Source organism: Oratosquilla oratoria, chromosome 30, assembly GCF_046742065.1.
Source record: "Oratosquilla oratoria isolate Oo_2021 chromosome 30, ASM4674206v1, whole genome shotgun sequence".
Lineage (NCBI taxonomy): Eukaryota > Metazoa > Arthropoda > Malacostraca > Stomatopoda > Squillidae > Oratosquilla > Oratosquilla oratoria.
Genome location: NC_134806.1, coordinates 9,385,094 through 9,402,192, shown reverse-complemented (window position 1 = coordinate 9,402,192; position 17,099 = coordinate 9,385,094). Strand labels below are relative to the sequence as shown.

General features: G+C 38.5%; 1 protein-coding gene across 4 annotated transcripts in view; it reads left to right on the top strand.

The window, feature by feature from the left end:
• The window catches only part of Adar (Adenosine deaminase acting on RNA), a 132,811-nt gene that overhangs the window by 94,195 nt on the left and 21,517 nt on the right, over positions 1 to 17,099 (top strand). For all 4 annotated transcript variants that reach the window (XM_076212552.1, XM_076212554.1, XM_076212553.1 and 1 more), the window contains one exon: positions 7,282 to 7,505. In XM_076212552.1, the coding sequence (XP_076068667.1) occupies positions 7,282 to 7,505 (224 nt within the window). The remainder of the gene's footprint in view (positions 1 to 7,281; positions 7,506 to 17,099) is intronic.

Genomic DNA, 17,099 nt, shown 5'->3' with positions numbered 1-17,099 from the left:
TTACAAAACGATTTCCAGAACGAATTAATTTCATAAGTAGAGGTACCACTGTATATATATATATATATATATATACATATATATATATATATATATATATATATATATATATATATATACATATGTATATGTATATATATATATATATATATATATATATATATATATATATATATATGTGTGTATATATATATATATATATATATATATATATATACAGTAGCCGCGAAAAGTTTGGGCGCAAAATTATAGGCGCCCCAACTTTCCCCTAAACTCAAAACATGCGAAAAATACAACTTTCCACCCAAACTTTTCGCTATTTTTCAATGCTAGCGTTTGTACCCGTATTTAGCCGAGACAATACACACTGTCGAGTGCGCCTAAACTCTGTTTAGGCGCACTCGATGTCACATGGAGTCAGATTCTAAACATCTCTCACGGAGAGTAGTCTTTTTTTTTGCGGTGGTCTCTGTTTTTGTGCCATGATATCTCCGTAATGGGAAGTGGTAAAGAGCTGGAAAGAGACACAGTTGTTACAATCATAACCCTCTATAAGGAGGGTTATAAGTATAAAGATATTGCTACTCGTGTGGGAATTGGAGTGCGTCAAGTGCAAAAGTGGACCAAGAAATTTCGAGACGAAGGAAGTGACATCATTCGTACTCCAAAGCATCGCTCTGGTCGGCCAAGGAAGATATCAAATCGTACTTCTACGGTTCTAACTGCCTCCTAATAACCGTAGGAGGCAGTTAGAACCGTAGAAGTACGATTTGATATCTTCCTTGGCTGACCAGAGCGATGCTTTGGAGTACGAATGATGTCACTTCCTTCGTCTCGAAATTAATTGGTCCACTTTTGCACTTGACGCACTCCAATTCCCACACGAGTAGCAATATCTTTATACTTATAACCCTCCTTATAGAGGGTTATGATTGTAACAACTGTGTCTCTTTCCAGCTCTTTACCACTTCCCATTACGGAGATATCAAGGCACAAATACAGAGACCACTGCAAAAAAAAGACTACTCTCCGTGAGAGATGTTTAGAATCTGACTCCCTGTGACATCGAGTGCGCCTAAACAGAGTTGCCAAATAGTGTGTATTGTCTCGGCTAAATACGGGTACAAACGCTAGCATTGAAAAATAGCGAAAAGTTTGGGTGGAAAGTTGTATTTTTCGCATGTTTTGAGTTTAGGGGAAAGTTGGGGTGCCTATAATTTTGCGCCCAAACTTTTCGCGGCCACTGTATATATATATATATATATATATATATATATATATATATATATATATGCATATATATATATACATATATATGCATATATATATATATATATATATTATCATTACTTCATCAAAGTAATTAAAAGCCATCTCTATTGATCTTAGTAAATTGTAGGTTTCTCCAACTATTTTATTTATATGCTTGTCTGGGGACATGTCTTTGTTAATAATCACTCCTAGGTCCTTTTCAGAGCTAACTTTCTTTACTTCCCCAGCACCAATTTTATATTGTCCTGATATGTGTGTGTAGAAATATATGTGGATGTATATACTTTTTATTTAACTGTTTATTTTATTATTTTATTTTATTATTATTATTATTTTAATGGGTAGTGCTTCGGATTCACAGAATACCATGCTACTGAGGGAAATAATGTGTACTGGTTATATAAAGCTGATGGAAAGAATGAGTGAAGAAAGAGGTGTGGAAGGCATAGGTGTATGAAATGAACTTAGGGAATGACCTAGGATAAGATGGATGGATGGGGTGAAAGGGGCTTTGAGCAAAAGGGGAATGATTGTTGAGCAAGAAAGGGGGAAGGCAGGAGATAGGGGTGAGTGGAGAATGTCTATGTATGGATGATACTTTGACACAACATGAAGGGATTTCTCAATGTCTTCTCAATTTCCCACATGAGGATTTGGAGAGTGGATGGGGTTGTTGCTGATTAAGTGAAGCAGCCTTGCTGTGGATGTACTTTGTCTTGCTGCATTGCTTCTGACCTGGGCAGTGAGCAGGAGACAGGGATGACCCTTCATCCATGAGGAGCTAGATGAGAGGATAACAACCGTGGTGGATGGGAGTGTGTGCATGCCTTTAACTTTGCTACTTCCCTTACAAGAGGGAAGAAGACCTTGCTATATAGATGTATAGTATATTCTGAAGATTTCTATTGATCATTAGAAAGACATTTTGATAATTGCAGTCAGACATTGTGACTTGTCATCAGACATTATGACCACTGCAACATAGTGGGCAGGGCACATTATGACTTGTATCCAGCTAGAGTATTCTAACTTTATGAATGTTGAGGAGGAAGGCTTTCATTGTGACAACAGGAGAAGTTGGGAAAATTGCTGTGATGGTAGTGGAGAATGATAAGACTATAGAAAGAGACACAAGTATTTAAAGAGATGAAAACTTGAAAATCACCAGAGTAAGATGGTTTTCAGATGGAATGTCTTAAGTGTGGAATAGATGTAGTGGAATGGCTGTGAAATTGTTTAATGTGTCCATGGTATTAGGAGAGAAAAAGAGGGAGTAATTGGTGAGGAACTGTGGGGTTAGGAAAGGTAGAGGGTGCATGGATAAATTTTTTGTGAGAAGGTTTTGGCATAAGGTAAGGATGTTTTTTGGGTCGTTATGGATTTGGAAAAAAGCTTATGACAAGACAGACAGGAAGGCATTGAGGGAAGTATTCCAGATATATGGGATTGGGGAAAATATGTTAAGGGCAGTCAAAAGCTTTTGCATGAATAGTAGAGCTTGTTTTAGGGTTGGGAAAGGAGAGAGTGAGTGGTTTGATGTGAAGGTAGGGCTATGCCAGGGCTGCTCAATGCGAACATGGATGGGGTGGAACAGGTGGTAAATGTGAGGATGATTGGCAGAGGATTGAAGATTGTCAAAGAGAGTAGGGGTGAATGGGAGGTGGGCCATTTGTTGTTTGTTATTGACACTGCACTTGTGATGGAATCAGAGGAGGGTCGAAGTCAGAGTTAGGGAAAATATGTAATTGGAGGAAGTTGAAAGTAAATGTTGGTAAATGCAAGGTTATGAGGAATACAAGGTAGAGGGTGGCAGAAGGAAAGTCTTATGGAGAGAGATTAGAGGGAATGGATAGTTTTAAGTATTTAGGGTCACATGTAGCAGGCAGTGGAGGAGTGGAGATGGAAGTGAACTGTGAAGTGAGGGAAGCAAGTACATACATATACCAACGGCTTTTACCCCCTTACACAGGGGGGTAGCCAAAAAGAAAAAAGAATAAAAACCACTCCCACCCATTCCATTTCCTACATATTCCACTCCCCTCCACCCTCCTCCCTCCCTCTTATCTTGGCACCCCCTGGATGACGGGTCATCCCTGCACCCTGTCCACTGCCCCGGGTCAGAAGCAGTGTCGCAAGACATAGCACATCCACAGCAAGGTCGCTTCATAACTACAATGACCCCCCCTCTCCGTCCCCTCATGTAGAAAAGAAGACAGAGAGAAATCCCTTTGGGCTGCGTCAAATTTTTTCTCATACATACTTCCTTACCCCCCATCCCCCACCCATTCCCCCTCATGCATCACAGCATCATCCATACACAACCCTTCTCCATTCACCCCTGTCTTCTGTCCTCTCCCGTCCTTCCTCAACACACATTCCTTTCTTTTGTAATGCCCCTTTCACCCCATCCATCCATCTCATCCTAGGATGCCCCCTCATATTCACTCCTTCCACCCCTGCCTTCCACACCTCTTTTATTAATCTTTCTTCTCTCATTCTTTCCATGTGTCCAAAACATCCTAATACTCTTTCATCAACCCTATCTCCCAGCTCCCTTTCCACCCCTATTCTCCTCACCTCCTCATTTCTCACTCTAACTAGCCTAGTAACCCATATCATGCTTCTCAGACCCCTCATCTCAAACACATTCAAACTCCTTCTCTCTTCCTCTCTTATGTTCTATGTTTCTGCCCCGTACAATGCTGTTGGCACAATCACTCCTTCATATAACCTCCTCTTAGTATCCATTCCCAGATGTCTATTTCTCATTACACTTTTTAATCCACCAAGGCATTTACTTGCTTCTCTCAATCTACATTCTACCTCCACCCCCACTCCTCCCTTTCCTGCCACATTTGCACCCAAGTATCTAAAACTATCGACTTCCTCTGGTCTCTCACCCTTAATGCTCACTTCCAGCCTGCTGTCACTCTCTCCCCTTATACATCTCATCACCTTTTGCCCACATTTATCTTCAGCTTCCTTCTTTCACACACCTTCTCAAACTCTGTCACTAACTTCCTCAATCCCTCCTCTGATCCTACTACAAGTGCAGTGTCGTCAGCAAACAACAGCTGGCTCACCTCCCACTTTTCTCCATTTTCTTTAACCATCTCCAACCCCTGACCCACTACCCTTGCATTCACCTTTCGCACTACCCCATCCACGTATAGATTGAACAGCCAGGGCAACATAACACATCCCTGATGATGTCCCACCTTTACCTCAAACCATTCATTCTCTCCATTTCTCCTAACACAAGCTCTACTACTCTTGTAAAAACTGTTGACTGCTCTTAACAGCTTTCCTCCTATCCCATATATCTGCAATGCCTCCCACAGTGCCTTCCTTTCTACCCTGTTGTAAGCCTTTTCCAGATCCATAAAAGCCCAAAAAACATCCTTACCTTTTCCTATAGCTTTCTCACATATGTCTCACCACAAAAATCTGATCTACACAACCCCTACCTGTCCTAAACCCACACTGTTCCTCACCAATTACTCCCTCTGTTCCTCTCCTAATCCTCTCAATCAAGACCCTCCCATAAGCTTTCCCAACTACACTCAACAAGCTGATTCCTCTGAAAATATTACACTCACACTTGTACCCCTTTCCCTTGTAAAGCGGAACTATACAGGCAGTCCTCCGGCACTCTACTCTCTCTTAAACAAACATTAAATAATCTCACCAGCCAGTCCACCATAAGTGTACCTCCTTTCTTCAGACACTCAGACAGGGAAGCAAGTAAATAAGTAAATATCTTGGGGGAGGGGTTCATGAGAAATAGGTATATGGAAATGAATGCAAAGAGAAAATTATGGGAAATGGTGATTGCGTATGACATAATTTGGGGTGGAGACCAAGAGTTTAAGGGAGGCAGAAAGGAGAGAGCAAGCGGTTTGAGGTAAAGGTGGACTTTGCCAGTGGTGTGTCATGTCACCATGGTTGTTCAATATGTACATGGATGGGGTGGTGTGGGAGGTATATGCAAGGATAATAGGCTGGGGATTGGAGATGGTGAAAGAAAATTGAAAAAGCAGAAGGTAAGCCAGTTGTTTGCTGATGACATTATGCTAGTGGCAGGATCAGAGTGAGGATTAAGGAAGTTAATGATGGAGCTTGGGAAATTGTGCAAGAGTAGAAATTAAAGGTAAATGTGAGTAAAAGTAAGGTGATGAGATGTACAAAGGGAGAGAATGGCAGCAATTTGAAAGTGAATATTAAAGGAGAGAAGTTTAAAGTGGATAGCTTTAAATACTTGGGGTCACATGTGGCAGGAAAGGGAGGAGTGGAGGTGGATGTAGATTGTAGAATGAGAGAAAGAAGTAAGTGCCTTGGGGGATTAAAAATTGCAATGTGAAATAGACATATGGGAATGGATACTAAGAGGAGATTATATAAAGGGGTGATTGTGCTGACAGCACTGTATAGGCCAGAAATGTGGAAAATAAGAAAGGAAGAATTTAAATCTGTTTGAGATGAAATGTCTGAGAAGTATGGTAGGGGTTACAAGGTTGGATAGGGTGAGAAATGAGGAAGTGAGGAGGGGAGCTGGAGTGGAAAAGGAGAAGGCAGATAGGGTTGATGAAAGAGTATTGGGGTGATTTGGACACATGGAAAGAATGAGTGAAAAAAGATAAGTAAAAGGTGTGGAAGGAATAAACATGAGAGGATGACTGAGGATGGGATGGATGGATGGATGGAGTAAAGGAGGCATTGTGGTGAGGAAGGAAGGGAGAAGACAGAAGATAGTAGTGAGTGTAGAATGGCTGTGTATGGATGATACTGTGATACATGGAAGGTAGTGGATGGGGGGTTAGGGAGTGCTCATGGGTAAAGGAAAGTTTGACTCAGCCCAAAGGGATTTCTCCCCATCTTCAATGTTACTGCATGATGGGACAGAGGGGGGAGGGAGCCACCAATTGAATAAAGCAGCCTTGATGTTCTTGCTACATTGCTTCTGACTGGGATGCAGGGGTAGCTTGTCATCCAGGAAGAGCTGAGATGAGAGGAAGGGGGGTGAGATTGTGGTGGAATGTGTAGGAATGGAATTATGCCTTTTGACTGTCTACCTCTCTTGTTGGGGGGAGGGAGCCCTTATTATACGTATGTATCAATAATTTTTTAAATTAATTTTATGCACAGGGGTGTTGAGGAAGGGGGAGGGTGGGGGAGTGGTTGTGAGTGATGTTTTGATGGAGCCTGAGGGGATTTCTCCTTGTTTTCAATGTTTCTGCATGAGAGGGTGGGGGTCACCAATAAAATGAAGCAGCCTTGCTATGGATGTGCTGTGTCTTGCTGCAATGTTTCTGATGCAGGGCAGTGGGCGTGGTGCAGGGAGGTGTGGTGGATACGAGTGGAATGGATAGGGGATGAAATTGGTGGGAGTAGAATTATGACTTTTGATTTTGGCTACATCCCTTGTAAAGGGGAAAGAGCCCTTGGTATATATATGTAGAACGGAGAAATTTAAATGTGTTTGAGAAGTATGGTTGGGGTTACAAGGATAGAGTAAGAAAATGAAGTGAGGAGAGCAGGGATGGAAAAGGAACTGGCATGTAAGGGTGATAAAAGAATATTGGGATGGGTTGGGCAAGTGGAAAGAATGAGTGAGAAAAGATTAACAAAAAGAGTATGGAAGGCAGAGGTGGTGGAGTGAACTTGAAGGGAATACTAAGGAGGAGATAGATGGATGGGGTGAAGGGGGACCTTGAGTAAAAGGGTAGTGTGTGTTGAACAGGGAAGGCAGGCAGAAAGCAAAGAAGTGGTGTGAGTGGAGAGCGGTTGTGAATGGACTAGAAAAGGAGCATTTCTAACATCTTTACACTCCTGGCACCCCAAATCTCCATACTACTCCAGCTGTTGGTTCATGTACTCTAGCACTGAGATCTCTAGTTTTTCTAATATAAGGATTAATATTAGATTGTTTTTAAGTACATATACAGTTTTGATCTTGCCTCCCCTTGAAGCTCTATAAAGATAAAATTATACTATATATCTTTGCAACAGATGATAGTGAATTAATACTGATGAAAGCTGAAGAAGGACAGGGATATTGTGTGAACCCCAAGTACAAGTTTCATTTATACATCAACACTGCTCCATGTGGTGATGCACGGATATTTTCTCCTCATGAAGAAGAAGCAGAACAAGCAGATAGACATCCCAACAGACAAAGTAGAGGACTTTTAAGATCCAAAATTGAATCTGGGGAAGGAACTATACCCATTAAGGTAATTAGGTTTGCTCCATTTTCTTGTTGATAATTCAGTATACATATGAGGAAATTGACAAGTGGGTGACAACCCCTACACTCCTCTTCCTCATCCTACTCCTCCTCCCTCAATCTCATCTTTTCTTGCTTCTCCTCCTCTGTCTCTTCTTCCCTCTTCTTTTCTTTCCATTTTTCTGTCCTTCTTCACCTCCACCCTCTCCTTTTCCTCCTCTGTCTGCTTTGCCTTCACTGTCACCATCTCCTCAGCCTCAACTTCTTGGAGGCCTTTAGGACTTATAGTAACTACTGTGAGGTTGTATGTGTCCAGTCAGTGAAATTGGAGGCAGCAGTTATTATTACATAGTTCTGAATGTGTATGTACTCTGTCATACCCTGTATTAGGGGGATGGCTGATTCAAAGTGCACACCACATTAAAGAAAGAAAGAATGGGGGGGAAATTAAACCAACCTTTTTATCTTAGTACCTTTAGGATGAAGAGATCCTGTTTCCCACAACATTGCTAGGGGCAAGAGTAATACCATTATGTACAGTTATTCTGCAGCAGAGCCCACATATCCAAAGCTAGTTTACCCCCACTGCTTTACCATACACCAAGGGATCAATGATCGGTACCTGCGTGTGGTGGTCTTAGAAGATAGACAGGATAGCTTCCTATTTTCTAAACCTATCAACTCTTGGCTCCGCCAGTAGGTGCAGCAGATACTTGGCCTTCAGACCGGACCCAAGATATCTATCAAATTCAACTGTATTTCTTAGACCTATTTACACATGGAGAATGACAACCAGTGACTCCATCCCTCCAACTACATTTAACCAGTGACATAGAAACAGTCTCACATCACTGATAATAGTTTTTGTCTTGAGTTTCATGAAGTGAAAACCTGTAACCCCACAATTGGCTGGCAACAATCCTTGGGCTCTCCAACATATCTCATTGGATATTTGGTTGCTGTCAATAAGACTATAGTCAGCGCAATGAGAAGTGACCGCTAAGGCGGGGTTAGGAGATTTCCCGGTGTTGCCACATCTCCACAGATAACACGGCCCGCACGGTTCACACAGAATGCAGTGTGAGGGGGGCGGAGCCAGAGAATAAATGTAGGGCAACGTCACTCTCCCTTGCTCATATGCCATGTCTGACTCAAGGAAACGAAACCTTTGTATAGAAAACATTGCTTTGATTTTTACATCAGTGGTGGTGTGTGACAAAAAATTGGAATATAATTATATGTGGCAACATTATAAAAATATAAAATAAAATTAAAGAATAAAATAAAATTATAAAATAATTATATGTGGCAACACAGGGGGACTCCCAGTGCTCCGCCCTAATGGCCATTTCTCAATGCAACGAGTATAGATGTGTCATAATTGTTGGCTGTTTGTAAGACCACATTACTTTGTGGAAGGTATACCAGGAACATTAGATGCAGGCTTGGGAAATTACCTCCATGATTATGGGAAGTGATTAATACAACTGATCAGATTGATGATGTGTTTCAATTAGGTCAATATAAGGGGAATGGTTCATGTCCTAGAAAAATAGTCATAAGCCATAGCAAATGAAGTAATCAACAAATCTTTGAAATTTATAGGAAAAGAAATATTTAGATTGTTTGGACCAGAAAAGATGTATCTGAGGATTCATTTGTAAGGACATAGGAGCATATAAAGGAAGCAAAGTCCAAAAATTAAATGAGAATGGAAAAAAAATGCAGTTTTTCTAGGGAGTTCTCAATCAGGTCATGAAGAAATCATTAAAAAGAAAAAGAAAGAAAACAAAAAACAAAAGCAATAGTATGGGAAATGCTACAAGAAAACTAAAAGTAGTCTATCCTAATGTAGATGGTGTACTGTTAGTCAGCTTGGAGATAAATAGTATTTTTCACATAGAGATTAGGCTACCAGGAAGTGTTCATCTACAGTTGAATAATAATAGACACGCCATTTGAAGAAGAGGCAGAGAAGTCCAAAGAGCAGTGAGGAGTTAGTAGTTGTGTGAAATGACATAATGGTAGAAAAAGTAAATTTGAGTACAAGGCTGAAGCAGTCCAACTGAAAACTAAAGGGATGAATTAAAAAGACCTCACTGTGGCATCCCCCCCGCTGACACACGCACACACACACCCTTTCAACCGAAATGACGGCGTGAACTGGTGTTAAAAGGAAAAACTATGTGGATCACAGCATTCAGGAAGTGCCTATTGTATTTATAGGGAAGGGGAGTGCTCGTGAAAAAGTGGGGAAGTGATAGGGAAGGAGAAGGGAAGGGATATTGAGGGAAATGGAAGGAAATGAGGAAGGGGAGGACTTAGTCCAAGAGTCTAGACGGTTGATAAACAAACGTCGAACGGACGACTTGGATTTAGATGAGGGGACTAACAAAATTGTAAATATCAGAAATATAGATAAGAGCAGTTCAATGGAAGGTGAGGATGATAATTTCCAAGGATTTAATGAAAGGGCGGCGAATACCAACCTCCCCCGACTGGCAAAACTGGAGGAAAAACTTGAAAAAATGTCTGACAACTGGGAAGTTAGGTTTGGCAAAATGACAAAAATTGCCGAGAGATTTGAAAAATTGGAAGAACTAGAGAAGGCGAACAAAAATTTAACTTATGAAATAGAAGACCTAAAAAGACAGTTAAGAGAAGTAAAGGTGGAGAATGAGGAATTGAAGAGGAATAGTAAAGAAAACAAAAGGCAATAACTAAAGCTAAGAATTGGAAGACAACCCAAGAAGACAATAAATTTTCATTCACTGACATAATCAAACAGCAATTGAAAGAACATACTGAAGACTCAGTTATAAAAGTGATGAGACAAAAGGAGAATATAGTAAGAGATTTAGCAGACAAAAAGAAATGTATAATTATATTAGGAATGGAAGAGAAACACAACCCAGATAGAACCACAAGAATCAAAGAGGAAAATGAAAAAGTAAGCCAATTACTAGAATCAGTTCAGGAAGATGAACCAGAAATTATGAAGCAAATCGAAGAGAAATTTAGACTTGGAAAGTATAGCACAGATAAGACCAGACCAATTAAGATTAAATTCAGGTCACAAACGACGGCAGAGAATATCTTATCCAAAACAGGGAAACTAGCAATAAGTGAACAGTATAAAAAAGTATGGATAAAAAGGGAAATGAATAAAGAGGAAAGAGAGGAAGAAAAACAGAAAAGACTTCAAGCTAAGGAAAAAAACGAGAACAGAACGGAGTCAGAAAAAGAGAGATTCTATTGGAGAGTAGTGAATATGAAACTAAGGAAAGTCGACATACAAGAGAAAAACAAAAGGGAAACAGAGAACACAATGGAAGTGGCAGAAAACTAAGAGTGTCTTACACAAATATAGATGGATTAATAACAGGATTGAATGAGTTGAATGATTATTTGAAGGAAAAAGAACCGGACATAATGGGAATTGTAGAAACAAAATTAAAAGGTCCACTACCACCCAACAGTGTAGGACATGATGCATATAATTATTGGATTAGAAACAGAGAGAAAAAGCAAAGGGGTGGAGTTATGTTCCTGACTAAGAAGGATATAAACGTGAAGTGTGTCACATATGGAAAGAATACAGTAGAGATGATAATGATGGAAGTAAAAGACAGAGATAAGAAGAACAGAAAGTTTGTGATAAATTATGTGCCCCCGAAAACAGCCTCATGGGAAGAGAGTGAACATAAAAGTATGTTAGAGGACACAAAGATAGCATTAAACAAGATAATGGAAGATGGAGGAAGAATAGTTATGATGGGCGACTTTAATTGCAAAGAAATCTGCTGGGAAGAAATGACAGTAAAGGGTGGAGACGGCTCATGGGGAAACGCTCTACTTGAGATGATTACTGACCATACAATGACACAATGGATACAGGAGAACACTAGGTATAGAAATGAAGAAGAGCCATCGAGACTAGACCTAATTATTACATCTGAACCCAGAAAGTGGACAAGATTGAATATAAAACACCAATAAGTAAAAGTGACCACATATTGATTGAACTGGAACTTAATGAAGAAAAATACATGAAAAGAAATGAACAATATAGAAAAGGAAGAATGATGTACGAAAAAACAAACTTTGATCAAATAAGAGAATTCTTTCAAAAAGAAAACTGGGAAGAAATATACAAAGAAGAAACAACAGTGGAAGAGAGATGGAATGTTTTGACAAAAATTTACAAAAAAGGAGTGGAAAAGTATGTTCCAAGACAAAAACAAGAAAAAGAATATGTAAAATGCTGGTATAACAAAAGTTGTAGGGAGTTAAAAGACAAAAGAGACAAAGCCTGGACCAGATGGAAAAAAGACAGACGACCTGAAAAATGGAAAATATATACTTGTTATAGAAATGAATATGTAAAAACGTGCAGAGAGGAAAAGAGAAAATATGAAAAAGATGTCATAGAAAAGTGTAAAGATCAACCAAAACTATTCTACAGATTTGTAAACAAACTGAAAAACAAACAAGACTTGGAGAAATTAAGACAAGAGGGAGTTGAATACACAGAGGAAATGGAAATGGCGGAAATTATGAACAAACATTTTAAATCAGTGTTTACAAGGGAGAACATACAACCTGAAGAGAACGAATGGAAAGAGAAAGTCCCCCCTATGAAAGAAATAGAAGTAACAAAGAATGAAATATTGAACCACTTGAGTAATCTTGATGTCAGAAAATCACATGGACCAGATGAAATAGCAAACTGGATTTTGAAAGAATGCAGGAATGAACTGGCAGACATAATACATAGCATAATAAACAGTTCCTTGAAAGAAGGTAAAGTTCCAGATGATTGGAAAAAAGCAAATATAGTACCTATCTATAAAGGAGGAAATAAAGAAGACCCTAACAACTATAGGCCAGTCTCTCTAACAAGTACAATAGCAAAAATTTGTGAAAGAATTATCAAAAGTAGATGGGTAAAATATTTAGAAAAAAACAAAGTGCTAAACCCAAGGCAATTTGGATTCGGACAAGGACGATCATGCGTCACCAATTTAATATGTTTCTATTCAAGGCTAATAGATATAATACAAGAAAGAGATGGATGGGCTGACTGTGCATTTCTAGACCTAAAGAAAGCTTTTGACTAAGTACCACATAAGAAGTTGCTTAAGAAATTAGAAACTGAAGGAGGAATACAGGGCAAACTGCTAAATTGGATGGAAGACTTTTTGCAAGAAAGAAAAATGAAAGTAGTGATAAGAGACCAACACTCGAATTGGGATGAAGTAATAAGCGGTGTTCTGCAGGGAACAGTTCTGGCCCTAATAATGTTTGCTATATATATTAATGATATGGACGAAGGAATTGAAAGCTACAGTATATGAGCTTCTTTGCAGATGATGCAAAACTACTGAAAAGAGTGAAAACAGAAGAAGATTGTGAATCACTACAGAGAGATCTAAATAAAGTACAGGAATGGAGTAAGAAGTAGGAGATGGAGTTCAATACAAAAAAGTGTAGAATAATGGAATTTGGAAAAAGCAAAAACAGAATAACAGGATCATATAAATTGGGAGAAGGAATTAAAAAAGTAGAAAATGAGAAGAACCTGGGAGTCATTGTTATGAATAATATGTCACCTGAGAAACATATAAATAAGATTTTTTGAGAAACTTATAATTTAATAAGAAAGTTGCATTCACATACCTGGATGAAGAAATGGTGAAGAAAATCCTAATCACCCTGATAAGACCAAGATTGGAATATGCAGCAACGATATGGTCACCAAGTACAAAAAAATGTATAAAAAAACTTGAAAGAATACAAAGAGCAATTACAAAATTGGCACCAACACTCTCAAAACTATCATATGAAGAGAGACTAGCAAAACTTGAACTACAGACACTAGAGCAAAGAAGAGAGAGAGGAGATTTGATAGCTATTTACAGAATCATGAAAGGCATAGAAATTACTGATAGAGAGAATCTGATAAAATGGGATGACAGAAATACAAGAGGACACGGAAAGAAAATAAAAAAAGACAGCTATAGAAGAGATTTGAAAAAGAACAGCTTTCCTCACAGAGTAATAGACAGTTGGAACAAGTTAGATGAGAAAGTGGTGTGTGCAAAAACAATACATGAATTTAAAAATAGTTTAGATAAAATGAGATACGAAGACGGGACCCCACGAGCATAGCTCCCCTTCCCGTAAAATACAACTAGGTAAATACACACACGCACTTTTGTCGGATGGACGGCAAGGATTAGAGTTCTGAAGAAAAAGTGAAATTTTCGTGGACCTCAACGCAAAGGAAGTACCTATTGTATTTACAGGGAAGGGGATAACTCTTGGTGTCATGGGAAAGTGAGGAAAAAGGAGAAGGGGAGGGATTACTGATGGAAATGAAAGGAAATGAGGAAGGAGAAGACTTGGTCCAAGAGGCCAGACATCTTGTAAACAAACGGAGGACCGATGATTCTGGTGATGGGATTAACAAAAAATGTAAAGATTAGAAATATAGATAAGAGCAGCACAATGGAAGGTGAGGATAATAATTTCCAGGGATTTAATGAGGGTGGGGGGGATACCAACCTCCCCCGATTGGCAAGACTAGAGGAGAAACTTGATAAGATGATCGAACATTGAGAAGACAGGTTCGGTAACGTAACCAACATTGCGCAGAGAGTTGAAAAGTTGGAAGAACTAGAGAAGGCAAACAAGAATTTAACTAATGAAATAAAAGAATTAAAAAGACAGTTAAAAGAAGTAAAAGAGGAGAATGAAGAATTAAAGAGGAATAATAAAGAGGCCATAGCAAAAGAAACACAGGGTTGGAAAAAAATCCAGGAAAACAGTAAAGTTGCATTTACTGACATAATTAAACAGCAAATGAAAGAACAAACTAAAGACTCAGTTATCAAAGTGATGAGACAGAAGGAGAATATAGTAAGAGACTTAGCAGATAATTAGAAATGTATAATTATATTGGGAATGGAAGAGAAACATAACCTAGATAGAACTTCAAGAATTAGTGAGGAAAAAGAAAAAGTAAGCAGTTTACTAGAATTAGTTCAGGAAGATGAACCTGAAATAATGAAACAAATTGAAGAGATGTTTAGGCTCGGAAAATATAGTACAGATAAGACCAGACCAATTAAGATTAAATTCAGGTCACAAACAACAACAGAGAATATCTCAGCAAAAACAGGGAAGCTAGCAACAAGTGAACAGTATAAAAAGGTATGGATAAAAAGGGAAATGAATAAAGAGGAAAGAGAGGAAGAAAAAATGAAAAAGGAAAGAAGCTAAAAAAAAAAAACGAGACCAGAACGGAGTCAGAAAAATAAGAATTCTATTGGAGAGTAGTGAATATGAAATTGAGGAAATGGACCATAACAGAGAGAAACAAAAAAGAAACAGATAATACAATGGAAATAACAGAAAGTTAAGAGTGTCCTACACAAATATAGATGATTTTATAACAGGACTGAATGAACTGAACGAGTATCTGAAGGAAAAAGAATTGGACATAATGGGAATTGTAGAGACAAAATTAAAAGGTCCACTACCACCCAGCAGCATAGGACACAATGCATATAATTATTGGATTAGAAACAGAGAGATAAAACAAGGGGGTGGAGTTATGTTACTGACTAAGAAGGATATAAACATGAAGAGTGTCGCATATGGAAAGAATATAGTAGAGATGATTATGATAGAAGTAGAAAACAGAGATAAGAAGAGCAGAAAGTTTGTAATAAACTACGTGCCCCCAAAAACAGCCTCGTGGGAAGAGAGTGAACATAAAAGTATGTTAGAAGACACAAGAATAACATTAGACAAGATAATGGAAGATGGAGGAAGAATAGTTATGATGGGCGACTTTAATTGCAAAGAAATCTGCTGGGAAGAGATGACCGTAAAGGGTGGAGAAGACTCATGGGGAAATGTTCTACTTGAGATGATTATTGACCACACAATGACACAATGGATTCAGGAGAACACTAGGTATAGAAATGGAGAAGAACCATCGAGACTAGACCTAATAATCATATCAGAACCTGAAATAGTGGAAAAGGTAAAATACCAGGCACCAATAAGTAAAAGTGACCACATATTGATAGAACTAGAACTGAATGAGAAAAAATACATGAAAAGAAATGAACAATATAGAAAAGGAAGATTGATGTATGAAAAAACAAATTTTGATAAAATAAGAGAATTCTTTCAAAATGAAAACTGGGAAAGAATACACAAAGAAGATACAACAGTAGAAGAGAAATGGAATATTTTGACAAAAATTTATATAAAAAGGAGTGGAAAGTATGTCCCAAGACAAAAACAAGAAAAAGAATATGTAAAGTGCTGGTACAACAAAAGTTGTAGGGAGTTAAAAGACAGAGACAAAGCTTGGACCAAATGGAAGAAAGACAAAAGACCTGAAAAATGGAAAATATATACTTGTTATAGAAATGAATATGTACAAACGTGCAGAGAGGAAAAGAGAAAATATGAAAAAGATGTCATAGAAAAATGTAAAGATCAACCAAAACTATTCTACAGATTTGTAAACAACAAACTGAAAAACAAACAAGATTTGGAGAAATTAAGACAAGGAGTTGAATACAGAGAGGAAATAGAAATGGCAGAAATTATGAACAGACATTTTAAATCAGTGTTTACAAGGGAGAATATACAACCGGAAGAGATTGAATGGAAGGAGAAAGTCCCCCCTATGAAAGAAATAGAAGTAACAAAGAATGAAATATTGAAACACTTGAGTAATCTTGATGTCAGAAAATTGCATGGACCAGATGAAATGGCAAACTGGATTTTGAAAGAATGCAGGAATGAACTGGCAGACAAAATACATAGCATAATAAACAGTTCCTTGAAAGAAGGAAATGTTCCAGATGATTGGAAAAAAGCAAATATAGTACCTATATATAAAGGAGGAAATAAAGAAGACCCTACCAACTATAGACCAGTCTCTCTAACAAGTACAATAGCAAAAATTTGTGAAAGAATTATCAAAAGTAGATGGGTAAAATATTTAGAAAAAAACGTGCTAAATCCAAGGCAATTTGGATTCAGACAAGGACGATCATGAGTCACCAATTTAATGTTTCTATTCAAGGCTAATAGATATAATACAAGAGATGGATGGGCTGATTGTGCATTTCTAGAACACTGTTCCTCCAATTACTCCCCCTGTTCCTCTCCTAATCCTCTCAATCAAGATCCTCCCATAAGCCTTCCCAACTACACTTAACAAGCTAATCCCTCTGAAACTACTACATTCACACTTGTCCCCTTTTCCCTTGTAAAGTGGAACTATACAGGCACTCCTCCAGTCCTCCAGCACTCTACCCTCTCTCTAGCAAACATTAAATAACCTCACCAGCCAGTCCACCTTCACTGTACCTCCTTTCTTTAGACATTCTGTATGGCATCCATCCAGACCAGGTGCCTTACCTGCTTTCATCATTTTAAGAACTGCCTTCACTTCATCCTTCCTTATTTCTCCATTTTCCTCACTCATCACGGTCATTTTCTTAGCATTTCCCACTGGAACTATCTTTCCCTCCCTATCCTCCTTCACATTTAGCAACTCCCTAAAATATTC